This window comes from Colobus angolensis, unplaced genomic scaffold (genome assembly GCF_000951035.1).
Source record: "Colobus angolensis palliatus isolate OR3802 unplaced genomic scaffold, Cang.pa_1.0 Scaffold116, whole genome shotgun sequence".
NCBI lineage: Eukaryota > Metazoa > Chordata > Mammalia > Primates > Cercopithecidae > Colobus > Colobus angolensis.
Genome location: NW_012112697.1, coordinates 5,196,029 through 5,210,150, shown reverse-complemented (window position 1 = coordinate 5,210,150; position 14,122 = coordinate 5,196,029). Strand labels below are relative to the sequence as shown.

Below are 14,122 nucleotides of genomic sequence, written 5' to 3'. Positions count from 1 at the left end.
TTAAAAAAAAAAAAAGGGAAAAAAACCCACTGCTTCCTCAAAAGACAGTTGCTGCTTCTGTCACCTTTGCAAAAAAAAAAAAAAAAAAAAAAGACAAGAAAAGAAAAAGAATAAGTGAATAATACTCAGTTGTACTAGAACTTGTTTTGGCTCACCATAGTAACTGTCCTCCCAGATCAGTGTCATCTGGCCCCACATCCTAGTTAATTCCAGTGCTGCCCCAAACATGTACCTCTTTGAATAACCATCGTTTCCCTGACTCCCCCTCCCAGACTGTTCTGTACCTCATATCCATCAACCTGACCATACTTTTTCCTCCTAAGCCCTCCTGTTGGGCTTTGAAGATCCCCTCCAGCATCAGCAAATTACCTTTACCTTCACTTTTTAATCCAGCATCTCAGGGAATAAAGTGGAGGTAATTAGGGAATGGAGGACAAAGATGGCCCAAGAGCTGCACCGAGAAAGCCCAGAAATTAACACCCTCTACTTAGCACACAAAATGTTGTGTTGAGTGAAGTCACGGTGGAGACCTTGGTTCCAGTTTTGGTTTCATTCCCTGCCTATATGGTAAGAAATTTGTATATAACGGAAAAAACGAGTATCGCTGAGAATGTCTGATCATCAGTCTCACCTGTGGGTCCCCAATTCTGCCTAAAAATCTTAGTCTGTTTCTCTAACACGCTCCCTCTCCTACTTTCCACAAAAGCTATTTTTCATACCCCCTCTATTTCCTCAAGGTTTTAAACTTCCTCCGCTCCCCTCACTTGCAAGGGATGACCACACAACATTTGTCAAGGAGAAAAAGACATGATTGCGTAGGAGCCTCCTCACCCTTCCAATCAAATTGTAAACCTACCTTCTGCGATGCCATCTCGCCTTTCTCCCGGCTGGAATGCAGTGACAGTCCCTCTTCCGGGCACAAGCCAGCCTCCCCACATCCCACTGTGCTGTCTCAGGGAACTATGTCATTGATGGCCCTTCCTGTCTCCTGAAATTCCAACCTCTTCCTTCCATTTCCTCTCGGCATGCAAGCATCATAAGAACAACATTGCACAAACAGCCTGTCCTATGCTCCAGGCTTTCCTCCCATCTCCCTTCACAGCCAAGTTTCTCCAAAGTTATCTTTCATCTGACTTCTCACTTCACTTTGCTTGGGTACAGCACTCTTGCTAAGGCCCCTAGTGACTTCTATGTTGTTGAACCCTGTGGACATCTATGCCCTCATCTTTCTGTCCTCTGTGCAGCATTCACTGTAGCAACCATGTCCTCTTCTCATGGCTCCATGACACTGGTCTTTTTGGTTTCCCCAATAGCACTGGCCCTCTTTCTCATCTCCTGGCTCCTCATTTTGTGCATATTGTAGTTATTTAGGACTCCTTTTCTTCTTACCTGTACAGTTCTCTCTCAGGCAATCTCATCTATGTCTGTGGCTTTTGTTGCCTTGAAGAGTGACCTCTCCTTTGAGAACCAAAGCTGTATAACCTATTCTCTGCTTCATGTGACTACAGAAATATCTTCCTAGCCTCTTAAACCAAACATAAGCCAAAGTGAACTCTTGATCCTACTCTGATCAAGCCTGAAGTCTCTCCTAGGCTTTCCCATCTGGGAAAATGGCACCCTCATTCCTCTGGGTGTACAGCAGGGAGTTGGAACACAAGAACCCAGTTCTCCTGATTTGTAGTTGGGGCTAAGAGAGGCAGCATTAGTAAAAGTTACAACTATGTACATAGGAATCCTACTTATACTGTTCATGAGCCCAACCCAGGAGTATGAAATCTGCTTTAAAATAATGGAAAACACTTACTTATCTCTTGATTTTCCACAAAGCAGTGGCCCGAAGTAGTATGTCTCTGTGCTCATAACATACTTCTTAAAGATGACCTCATTTGTCTTCATGTCCATCTTCCGCTGAGGAAATACCACTCTGAACACAGGAGGGGAAGAGGTGAGGAGAGGCTGCCTGAACAGAAGTTCGGTGCTGCCATGTGGTGTTTACATAAACTCAATATTCCCTGCTCAACACAGGGTCCAGGAATCTGGAGACAGAGTGACTCTTCTTTGTCCCAGCTCCTTCCCACCACCAGAGAAGACAGTATGACAGTATGATGTGAACTTGAAAAAAAGACTCCCCAGTGGTGTCTTCCATAATGAGGAGTGGTGACAGAGCTGAGTCAGATATTCCGTCCCAGTGCACCCAGCTGAAAACTTTCCTGAGAATCTCTATGGAAAACTAGTTCTGGGAGATATGAATTAGCTTCTGAGTCCCTTGGTCTAATGTGGCCAGTTGCTCAGCCAGGTGCTTTTCTGTGTAGGAGATGCACAGTGGTGTTCAGTAGCTTGGAAAAAGTTCACCCATGCAGAGTCACACATGGTTTCTATACTACAGGATAGAACTGCTTTAAATTTGCTTAATAGTTAAATAAGCAAACTAACTTGCCAAAGGAAGGCTTTTTTCCTCCCTCTTTGCACCTATGATCATTCTCTTTATTGCAGTCTGGGAATCCTGGTAGTAGCATGTCCTCCCTGTGGCTCTTAGTCAATATTCAAGACATGGAAGCTGATATGACTAGAGGGGCTGGGGTAAGAACCTCCTTGTTCAAAGTGCCACGGAGGAAAACGAAAACGCATCTGCCAACCTTTTCTTTTAAAATGAAACACACTTACTTCGGGTCTTGGCAAATGTATGGGTAAGTGCAGATGCCTCGGCAGTAGAGCTGGTACTGGCAGCAAGTTCCTAGGATCTCAAAGTTAAAGGTTTGGTCAAAGTTCCCGAACTCATCAGAAGAGAAGTGCACCTGCAACGTTACCTCGCCATTGGCTGGCACGATCCACCGGAAGTGATTCAGTCTGCAAATGACCACACAGGTTTGTAAAGTGAGAGGCTCCCCTCTGGCCAAGAGAAGACAGGAGAGCTGCCTGGAAGTCCTGTCCTGTTGGGGTAGGCATGCTGGCCCCTGGAGCCCCACAGGCAGGACAGCTCTGTTCCCCTCCAGTGCTGTAGCCACACCCTCAATGTGGGCTCTGGCCCACATTCCCCTCCTTGGGTTGCTGGGAGGCCCACCTGGTGAATTTCTCCTGGGAGTGCTGCCCGTCGAAGTTGTTCAGGTCTGTATCTGACAGCTGGGAAATGGTTCCTGCTGGTTCCCCAGAAAGGACTTTCCTGTTTAAGGTCACGCGACGCTTGTCTTTCTGAGTCTCAACAACTTGGTCTATCTTTTCTTTCACTTTCTGTTTGCCCCCCTTAGATGAGCTGGTCTGCTCCTCTTGAGCCTTAATTAAAAATGAGCATGAGGTCTTAAATATTCACTCTTTGAATACACAAACAGAAGGCAGAGATGGCTACATGTCTGTCATCTCGGGAGATGGTGCTGCAGGGTCAGGAAGCCTAGAGCAGGGCAGGGTCTAGTCTTGGGTAGTGACAAGACCAGTGCATTCCTTGGCTCCCTAGTCCCTCAGATGGAGGATGAAGATGAAACCCTAGAGAAAGCTTGAAGCTGGAGGGTGTGTGTGGAACTCAAGTCTTAGCTCCTGGCAGTACCTACCATGGCCAGCGGGGCTTGTAGCCTTCTTGGCACCACTAAGCCAGTTATCCCCATCTGCTTGCTGTCTAATTCCTAATACTTTGTGGGCCTATACCCCTTACCACCAGCTCTCTCTCCTTCTCTTTATTCTTAGAATTATACGTGAATAGAAAATCTGACTGTTTTGGGAGAGGCAGAGATAAACATGCGTTTAATCTGCTGTGTTTAATAAGTTCCCATTTTTCTAGTGGTATTTTCATGTTTCCTGATCAAAAAAAAATTTTGCCTTTAATTTATTTATCATTTCCACCGTTTTTTAAAAAAGAAACCTTTAAGAGTTGAAGGCCTGGTACAGTAATAACTAGTTTTAACAGTTGCCACTTTTTCTCCTGAGCCATTTGCAGACATGATGACTCTGCCTCTAAATACACCTCCTCAAGAAAGGACCTTCTCCTGCAATCCTGCACACTATCATCACACCTAAGAAAAGGAACAATAATTCCACACCATCGTTCTGGCACACAGTCTGCATTAAAATTCTCCTATTTGTCTCAGGTATGTCTTTTTTTTTTTTTGAGATGGTGTCTCGCTCTGTCGCCCAGGCTGGAGTGCAGTGGCGCTATCTTGGCTCACTGCAAGCTCTGCCTCCCGGGTTCACGCCATTCTCCTGCCTCAGCCTCCCGAGGAGCTGGGACTACAGGTGCCTGCCACCATGCCAGACTAATTTTCGGTATTTTTAGTAGAGATGGGGTTTCACCATGTTAACCAGGATGGTCTCGATCTCCTGACCTTGTCATCTGCCTGCCTCGGCCTCCTAAAGTGTTGGGATTACAGGCGTGAGCCACCGTGCCTGGTCTCAGGCATGTCTTTTATAGACTTTTCCCAAATAAGCATCTAATCAAAGTTCCTATATTGTGTTTTGGTGTTATGTTTCTTTTTTTTTTTATTATTTTTCTATCGGGGGTACAGGTGGTGTTTGGTTACGTAAGTTTTCTGGTGGCGATTCATGAGATTTTGGTGCACCCATCACCCGAGCAGTATACACTGCACCCTATTTGTAGTCTTTTATCCCTCGCCCCCTTCCCATTCTTTCCCCCAAGTCCCCAAAGTCCATTGTACCATTCTTATGCCTTTGCGTTCCCATAGCTTAGTTCCCACATATCAGTGAGAACATATGATGTTTGCCATTCCTGAATTACTTCACTTAGAATAATAGTCTCCAATCTCATCTAGATAGCTGCAAATGCCATTAATTCATTCCTTTTTATGGCTGAGTAGTATTCCATTGTATATATATACCACAGTTTCTTTATCCACTCATTGATTGATGGGCATTTGGGATGGTTCCACGATTTGGCAATTGTGAATTGTGCTGCTATAAAAATGCATGTGCAAGTATCTTTTTTGTATAATATCTTCTTTTCCTCTGGGTAGATATGCAGTAGTAAGATTGCTGGATCAAATGGTAGTTCTACTTTTAGTTCTTTAAGGAATCTCCACACTGTTTTCCATAGTGGTTGCACTAGTTTACATTCCCACCAGCAGTGTAGAAGGTGGTTTCTTGATGCACTGGATCCATGCCAACTACTACTATTTTTTTATTTTTTCATTATGGTCATTCTTGCAGGAGTAAGGTGGTATCACACTGTGGTTTTGATTTTGCATTTCCCTGATCATTAGTGACATTGAGCACTTCTTCATATGTTTGTCGGCCATTTGCATACCTTCTTTTATGAGTTGTCTACTCATGTCCTTAGCCCACTTTTTGATGGGATTGTTTGTTTTTTTCTTGATTTGTTTCAGTTCATTGTAGATTCTGGATATTAGTCCTTTGTCAGATGTATAGATTGTGAAGATTTTCTCCCACTCTGTAGATTGTCTGTTTACTCTGCTGACTGTTCCCTTTGCTGTGCAAAAGCTCTTTAGTTTAATTAAGTTCCAGCTAATTATCTTTGTTTTTATTGCATTTGCTTTTGGGTTCTTGGTCATGAAATCTTCACCTAAGCCAATGTCTAGAAGGGTTTTTCCAATGTTATCTTCTAGAATTTTTATAGTTTCAGGTCTTAGATTTAAGAGATTTAAGTCCTTAATCCATCTTGAGTTGATTTTTGTATAAGGTGAGAGATGAGGATCCATGTGGCTAGCCAATCATCCCAGCAGTATTTGTTGAAAAGGATGTCCTTTCCCCCCGGTTTTTTTTTTTTTTCTTTGTCGAAGACCAGTTTGCTGTAAGTATTTGGGTTTATTTCTGGGTTCTCTATTCTGTTCCATTGGTCTATGTGCCTATTTTTATATCAGTAACATGCTGTTTTGGTGACTATAGCCTTATACTATAGTTTGAAATCAGGTAGTGTGATGCCTCCAGATTTGTTCTCTTTGCTTTGGCTATGTGGGCTCTTTTTTGGTTCCATATGAATTTTATAATTTTTTCCTAATTCTGTGAAGAATGATGGTGGTATTCTGATGAAAATTGCATTGAATTTGTAGATTGCTTTTGGCAGTATGGTCATTTTCACAATATTGATTCTACCCATCCATGAGCATAAGATGTGTTTCCATTTGTGTCATCTATGATTTCTTTTAGCAGTGTTTTGTAGCTTTCCTTGTAGAGGTTAGGTATATTCCTAAGTATTTTATTTGTTTTTTTGCGGCTATTGTAAAAGACACTGAGTTTTTGATTTGGTTCTCTGCTTGTTCATTGTTGGTGTATAGAAGAGCTACTGATTTGTGTACCTTAATTTTGTATCCAGAAACTTTACTGAATTCTTTTGTCAGTTCTAGGAGCTTTCTAGAGGAGTCTTTAGGGTTTTCAAAGTAAATCATCATGTCATCAGCAAACAGTGACAGTTGGACTTTCTCTTTGCCCATTTGGATACCCTTTATTTCTCTCTCTTGTCTGACTGTTCTGGCAAGGACTTCCAGTACAATGTTGAAGAGGAGTGATGAGAGTGGGCATCCTTGTCTTGTTCCGGTTCTTGGAGGGAACATTTTCAACTTTTCCCCATTCAGTATTATGTTGGCTGTGGGTTTGTCATAGATGGCTTTTTTTACATTGAGGTGTGTTCCTTGTGTGCCGATTTTGCTGAGAGTTTTAATTATTAAGGGATGCTGGATTTTGTTGAAAGCTTTTTCTGCATCTATTGAGATGATTGTATGATTTTTGTTTTTAATTCTGTTAATGTGGTATATCACATTTATTGACTTGCACATGTTAAACCATCCCTGAATCCCTGGTGTGAAAGCCACTTGATCATTGTGGATTAACTTTTTGATATGTTGTTGGATTTGATTAGCTAAATGTTAAGGATTTTGGTTAGCTAAATGTTAAGGATCTTAGCATCTATGTTCATCAGGGATATTGGCCTGCAGTTTTCTTTTTTTGGTTGTGTCCTTTCCTGGTTTCGGTATTAGGGTGATGCTGGCTTCGTAGAATGAATTAGGGAGGGTTCCCTTTTCTCTGTCTTGTGCAATAGTGTCAATAGGATGGGTATCAATTCTTCTTTGAATGTCTGGTAGAATTCTGCTGTGAATCTGTCTGGTCCTGGACTTTTATTTGTTGGTATATTTTAAATTATCATTTCAATCTCACTGCTTGTTACTGGTCTGTTCAGGGTATCTAGTTCTTCCTGATTTAAGCTAGGAGGGTTGTATTTTTCTAGGAGTTTATCCATCTTTTCTAGGTTTTCTAGTTTTTGAGGATAAAGGTGTTCATAGTAGCCTTGAATGATCTTTTCTATTTCTGTGGTGTCAGTTGTCACATCTCCTGTTTCGTATCTTATTGAGGTTATTTGGATTTTTCTCTCTTCTTTTCTTAGTTAATCTAGCTAATGGTCTATGATTTTATTTATCTTTTCAAAGAACCAGCTTTTTGTTTCACTTATCTTTAGTATTGCTTTTTTTGTTGTTTGTTTCAATTTCATTTAGTTCTGCTCTGATCTTGGTTATTTCCTTTCTTCTGCTGGGTTTGGGTTTGATTTATTCTTGTTTCTCTAGTTCCTTGAGGTGTGACATTCGACTGTCACTTTGTGCTCTTTCAGTCTTTTTGATGTAGGTATTTAGGGCTATGAACTTTCCTCTTAGCATCACCTTTGCTGTATCCCAGAGATTTTGATAGGTTGTGTCACTATTGTCATTCAGTTCTATGAATTTTTAAATTTCCATCTTAATTTTGTTTTTGATCCAGTGATCATTTGGGAGCAGGTTATTTAATTTTCATGTATTTGCATGGTTTTGAAGGTTCCTTTTGCAGTTGATTTCCAATTTCATTCCACTGTGGTCGGCAAGGGTGCTGGATATAATTTCAATTTTCTTAAATTTATTGAGGCTCATTTTGTGGCCTATCATACGGCCTATCTTGGAAAAAGTTCCATGAACTGTTGAGTAGCATGTGTATTCTGTGATTGGTGGATGGAATGTTCTGTATATATCTGTTAAGTCCATTTGTTCCAAGGTATAGTTTAAATTCATTGTTTCTCTGTTGACCTTCTGTCTTGATGACCTGTCTCGTGCTGTCAGTGGAGTACTGAATTCCCCCACTATTATTGTGTTGCTGTCTATCTCATTTGTTAGGTCTATTAGTAATTGTTTTATAAATTTGGGGGCTCCAGTGTTAGGTGCACATATGTTTAGGATTGTGGTATTTTTCTGGTTGGACAGGGCCTTTTACCATTATGCAATGCCCCCTTTGTCTTTTTAAACTGCTGTTGCTTTAAAGTTTGTTTTGTCTAATATAAAAATAGCTGTTTCTGCTCTCTTTTGGTGTTCATTTGCATGAAACGCCTTTTTTCCACCCTTTTACTTTAAGTTTATGTGAGTCCTTATATGTTAGGTGAGTCTCTTGAAGGCAGCAAATAGTTGGTTGGTGAATTCTTATCCATTCTGCAGTTCTGTATCTTTTAAGCAAAGCATTTAGGCATTTACATCCAATGTTAGTACTGAGATGTGAGGTCCCATTAATTGTGCTATTTGTTGCCTGTGTACCTTGTTTTTTGCTTTTTTGTTTTGTTTTTTAATTGTATTTTTGTTTTATAGGTCCTATGAGATTTATGCTTTAAAGAGGTTCTGTTTTGATGTGTTTCCAGGATTTGTTTCAAGATTTAGAGCTCCTTTTAGCAGTTCTTATAGTACTGGGTAGTGGCGAATTCTCTCAGCATTTGTCTGAAAAAGACTGTCTCTTTCCTTCATATACGATGTTTCATTTTGCTAGATACAAAATTCTTGGCCGATAGTTGTTCTGTATGTTCTCTGCTGATAGCCTGAAGATAGGGCACCAATCCCTCCTAGCTTGGAGGGTTTCTGCTGAGAAATCTGCTGTTAATCTGATAGGTTTTCCTTTATTGATTACCTGTTGCTTTTGTCTCACAGCTCTTAAGATTCTTTCCTTCATCTTGACTTTAAATAACCTGATGACAATGTGCCTAGGTGATGATCTTTCTGTGATGAATTTTCCAGGTGTTCTTTGTGCTTCTTGTATTTGGATGTCTAGGTCTCCAGCAAGGCTGGGGAAGTTTTCCTCGATTATTCCCCCAAATACATTTTCCAAACTTTTAGATTTCTCTTCTTCCTCAGGGGCACTGATTATTCTTAGGTTTGGTCATTTAACATAATCCCAGACTTCTTGGAGGCTTTGTTCTTATTTTCTTATTCTTTTTTCTTTGTCTTTGTTGGATTGGGTTAATTTGAAGACCTTGTCTTTGAGCTCTGAATTTCTTTCTTCTACTTGTTCAATTCTATTGTTAAGACTTTCCAGAGCATTTTGCATTTCTCTAAGTATGTCCAATATTTCCTGAAGTTTTGATTGTTTTTTATTTATGCTATGTATTTCATTGAACATTTCTCCCTTCACTTCTTCTGTCATTTTTTTGGATTTCCTTGAACTGGGCTTCACCTTTCTCTGGTGCCTCTCTGATTGGCTTAATAACTAACCTCCTGAATTCTTTCTCAGGTAAATCAGGGATTTCTTCTTGGTTTGAAACCATTGCTAGTGAGCTACTGTGATTTGGGGGGGCTATTAAAGGGCCTTGTTTTGTCATATTATCAGAGTTCGTTTTCTGGTTCCTTCTCATTTGGGTAGGCTCTGTCAGAGGGAAATATGGCTGAAGGCTGTTGTTCAGATTCTTTTGACCCACAGGGTGCTCCCTTGATGTAGTATGTTCCCTTTTCCTATGGATGTGGCTTCCTGAGAGCCGGGCTGTACTGATGGTTATCTCTCTTCTGGGTCTAGCCACCCAGCAAGTCTACCAGGCTCTGGGCTGGTGCCAGGGGTTGTCTGCACAGAGTCCTGTGATGTGAACCATCTATGGGTCTCTCAGCCATGAACACCAGCACCTGTTCTGGCAGAGGTGGCAGGGGAGTGAAATGGGCTCTGTGAGGATTCTTAGCTTTGGTGGTTTAATGCTCTATTTCTGTGCTGGTTGGCCTCCTGACGGGAGGTGGCACTTTCCAGAGAGCATCAGCTGTGGTAATATGGAGAGGAACCAGTGGTGGGTGGGGCCCTAGAACTCCCAAGAATATATGCCCTTTGTGTTCAGGTACCTGGTGGGTAGGGAAGGACCATCAGCTGGGGACAGGGCTAGGCATGTCTGAGCTCAGACTCTCCTTGGGCTGGTCTTGCTGCGGCTGCTGTGGGAGATGGGGGTGAGGTTCCTAGATCAATGGAGTTATGTACCTAGGAGGATTATGGCTCCCACTGCTGAGTCATGCAGGTTGTCAGGGAAGTGGGCAAAAGCCAGCAGTTACAGGCCTCGCCCAGCTCCCATGCAATCCAAAGGGCTGGCCTTACTCCCACCATGCCCTCAACAATAATAGCATTGAGTCTGTTTTCAGGCAGTGGGTGAGCAGGGCTGAGAACTTGCCCCAGGCTACCCACCTCCCAGCTGTGAAAGCAAGTATGGCTTTAGTTCTTCCCCTGCCTGTGGAGTCTGCATCCTGGATTTGTACCCTCCCCAGAGTCCTGCCCAGAAGGCTTCTTAACCAGTTCAAATTGTTACAAAGTTCACCTGGAGACTTCCTTTTCTCTGTGGCATTTTCCCTGGGCCTATGGCCGTCCTCCTGAAGGATCCCTGTGATGCCAGACAGGAATGGCCTGCTTGGGGACCTAGGGAGCTCCCAGGGCCTTTCCTGCTGCTTCCTCTACCCCTGTATTTCACTCAGTTCTCTAAATTGACTCAGCTCCAGGTAAGGTTGGAATCTTCTCCTGTAAACTAGACCTTCAGTTTCCCTGGTGGGAAACCAGGGGTGGAGGATCTTCCTTTCCCACTTCTGCAGTTTGGGCACTCACAGTATTTGAGTTGTCTCCTGGGTCCTGCAGGAGCAGTCTGCTTGCTTCAGAGGGTCTGTGGGTCCCTTCAGGTTTCTTGATTTATTCCTGCAGTTGTTCTGGAGCTAAAAATCACAATGCGAGACACGCTGCTCTGTCCATCCGAGTTGGAGTTGCAATCTAGTCCTGCCTCCCGCCTGCCATGATCTGTTATGTTTCTTTAGTATCTTATAATCTAGACCCTCCTGCCTCCTCTCTCAATCACATTGCCATTTTAGAAAGACCAGATTTGTGTTCTTACAAAATTCCCCATAGTCGGAATTATTCTGAGCATTCTTACAGTGCCATTTCTTTTTCTTTTCTTTTCTCTTTTCTTTTCCTTTCTTTTCTCTCTTCTCTTGTCTTCTCTTCTCCTTCTTCTCTCTCTCCCTCCCTCTTTTTTCTTTCTTTTCTTTCCTTTCTCCTTCTTTTCTTTCCTCTGTCTCTCTTCCCTTCCTTCAATCTTTCTTTTCTTTTTCTTTTGAGACAGGATCTCACTTTATTGTCCAGGCTGGAGTGCAGTGGTGCCATCTCGGCTCACTACAACTCTTCCTCTAGGGCTCAAGCGATCCTCCCACTTCAGCCTCCTGAGTAGCTGTGACTACAGGTGCGTGCCACCATGCCTGGCTAATTTTTGTATTTTTTGTAGAGATGGGGTTTCACCATATTCCCAGGGTGGTCTCAAACATCTGGGCTCAAGCAATCTGCCCACCTCAGCCTCCCAAAGTGTGGGGATTACAGGCATGAACCAAAGTGCCCAGCTGGCTGATTTTCAAAACAAGGGGAAGACAGCAATTTTTTCTTCTTTATCTTTTTAATTTGAAATTTCACCAGGGACTCTCTGCTCGGGTGAGGCGTGCCCACCGATGCAACTGATCTCAGATGTTGATTTCCTACTTGTAAACTGAGGTTTGGGGTAGTCTCTGTCCCCAGTTTACAGGTGAGCAGGACTTATAGGTGAAGTTACGAGCTCTCTTTGCTGATGTGCATGGTTTGTAGAAGGCTGTGTGCAGAGATTCAAATTGTGGGCCACCCTTCTCCTCTGGGAATAAAAAAACCTTCTATAATTTTAAATATACACACTTTCTGCATATTATTGGTCAAATTTATTTTTCTTGTGATTTATTCTATTAATTGCATATATTTTCTTCTATTTCTGCACAATTTTATTTTGATTATTTAATTTTAATCCAGCTGGAATGTATTTTACTGTATTGTGTCAGGCTAGGACATAAACAGTGACTTTTACCCCAAACATCCAATCTTCCCATCCTAATTTCTTTAATAATGTATCCTTTCTGTAGTGGCACGTGTCCCCTTAACTTGTGTGTGTTGATTCTTATATTCTTACACACTGTGCAAATCACCTTAGCTTCAAAACATATTTTTACGTTTTAAAAAAGATTAGATATCTTTTTAAGAATGCTAGTTTTGCTTATTTTTTTATTGTGGATGTGCTGCAGGGTAACTTGACAAGTTCCCTAAACCCTCCCACGGGACTGCAAAGGTTGTTAGGTGAGAATCAATCACTGTCAGTTTCCTCTTAGGAGGTAGGACAAGTCAGAGCCAGGAAAGGTGCAGTTCAGGGACGCTCACATGAGGTTTTCAGGGAAGATCCCCAACAAGTCGAGGGAAAATAACCCAGTGAGCAGAACACCTCATGCCAGGCTCCATTTTTGGTCTGGTGTGGGGTGACCTTCTCTCCCTGCCCGCTGAAGTCCTGCCAAGGTTAGGAGAATAAACTGCTCATGCGTTACCTTTGTAGTGTTTGTGGCAGCCAAAAGGTCTGATTCTATTTCCATTTCTTTTTTTTCATCCAGAGATATCTCTTCGGATGGTGGGATCACAAACACAAAATGCTCCAGGTCGTCTGTCATGGTCAAAGGTGGCCGCTTCACAGGGTAGGAGACGATTGAGAATAAGGCAGGAGGCGGGATGGGTGGTCCGGAGGAACCCAGACCCAAGATGTCTAGGATCTAAAGGACAGGCTGATTGTGAATTTCCTGTGCAAAACCCTATGCCTCTCTTCCTCTCTTACCATAGCCTTTGTTACACTTTATGGCAATTGTTTAATTGTCTGCCTTTGCAATGGGACTGTAAACTCCATTAGGACAGTTAGCAGGTGGATATGGCACACAGCCAAGCACATAGCAGGCAATCAATAAATCTCTGTTTAATATGAAGAGGCCAGCTCTTAACGTTCTAATGTCTAAAGTATAGAGTTGTTCCACCTATTTTCAGATTCCATGTTAATTTTTCTTTTTGCGTTAAATGTTCCTTCCTTCCAAGGGTGAAAGAAAGTTGGGATGGGAGCAAGTCAAATGCAGCAAAGAAAATAATAAAGCAAAGGTTCTGGGACTAGGGTAGAGAATGGGAATGAAGAGAGAAGTGAAAAATAACCTGAGAGAGAAAACATTTATTCCTCCAGCATTTTCCCATTCTGCTCTCATATATAATGAATGAGCAATTTCCAGAGCAAATGGTTTGGAAATTTAACAGCCACTTCCTGCTTCAGAACAAGCATGTTACCTCTAGACTAATAGCCATTATCACAACAGTAAAGGTTACAGCCCACCTGAGGGCCCAGCCTGTGGACCACTGGGCCTGTTAGGCCCAGCAAGTAACTAAATATCTCCATGCAATCCTGTGCTTCTCATCCTGTGTGTCAAGGAGCTAAAGGCATTTCCTGACTAATATGCAGCCGAGTTAACTCCCAGGATTTAGAACCTCTACGGGGAAAGGCATGAATGATCTGTAGCAATTGTTGAATTACCAGAGCCAGGGAGCTCTTCAAACAGCAGTCTAACCTATGATTTGGAAGGTGGAAAGTATAAAACAAGGCAAGAAGATGTTCTTGTTATAGCCCTTTTTTTTAAAAAAAAAAAACATTTCTGGAGGAAAAAAATCACAATTCCTTAGCTAAGGCTGGCCTGAGGTGAAACTGGTAAGGGTGTAGAGCTGGTGTTGCATGTCCCCCAGCAGTCCTTCCCGCCTTTGGTGCCACCCGGGACCACTGTGGCAAGGCTTCTACTGTGGGTCACAGCACATGGAAGTCACATGGATCGCAGGGATGACTCTGATCCTCCTGTCATCCCTGACCTGCCACATATTCCTCCCAGGCTCTAGTCTCTACTTTTAAAAGTTGACTCACGCCTGTAATCCCAGCACTTTGGGAGGCTGAGGCTGATCATTTGAGGTCAGGAGTTTAAGAGCAGCCTGACCAACATGGTGAAACCCTGTCTCTACTAAAGATACAAAAAAGTTAGCTGGGCGTGCTGGTGCATGCCAATCATGTCAGCTACTT

At 42.5% G+C, this 14,122-nt stretch overlaps 1 protein-coding gene across 1 annotated transcript in view; it reads right to left on the bottom strand.

The window, feature by feature from the left end:
• The window catches only part of HYDIN (HYDIN, axonemal central pair apparatus protein), a 434,530-nt gene that overhangs the window by 102,449 nt on the left and 317,959 nt on the right, over positions 1-14,122 (bottom strand). The window contains exons 48-51 of the mRNA XM_011962106.1: positions 12,576-12,794; positions 3,062-3,270; positions 2,665-2,847; positions 1,805-1,924 (exon numbers count right to left, since the gene is read on the bottom strand). Of these exons, the coding sequence (XP_011817496.1) occupies positions 1,805-1,924; positions 2,665-2,847; positions 3,062-3,270; positions 12,576-12,794 (731 nt within the window). The remainder of the gene's footprint in view (positions 1-1,804; positions 1,925-2,664; positions 2,848-3,061; positions 3,271-12,575; positions 12,795-14,122) is intronic.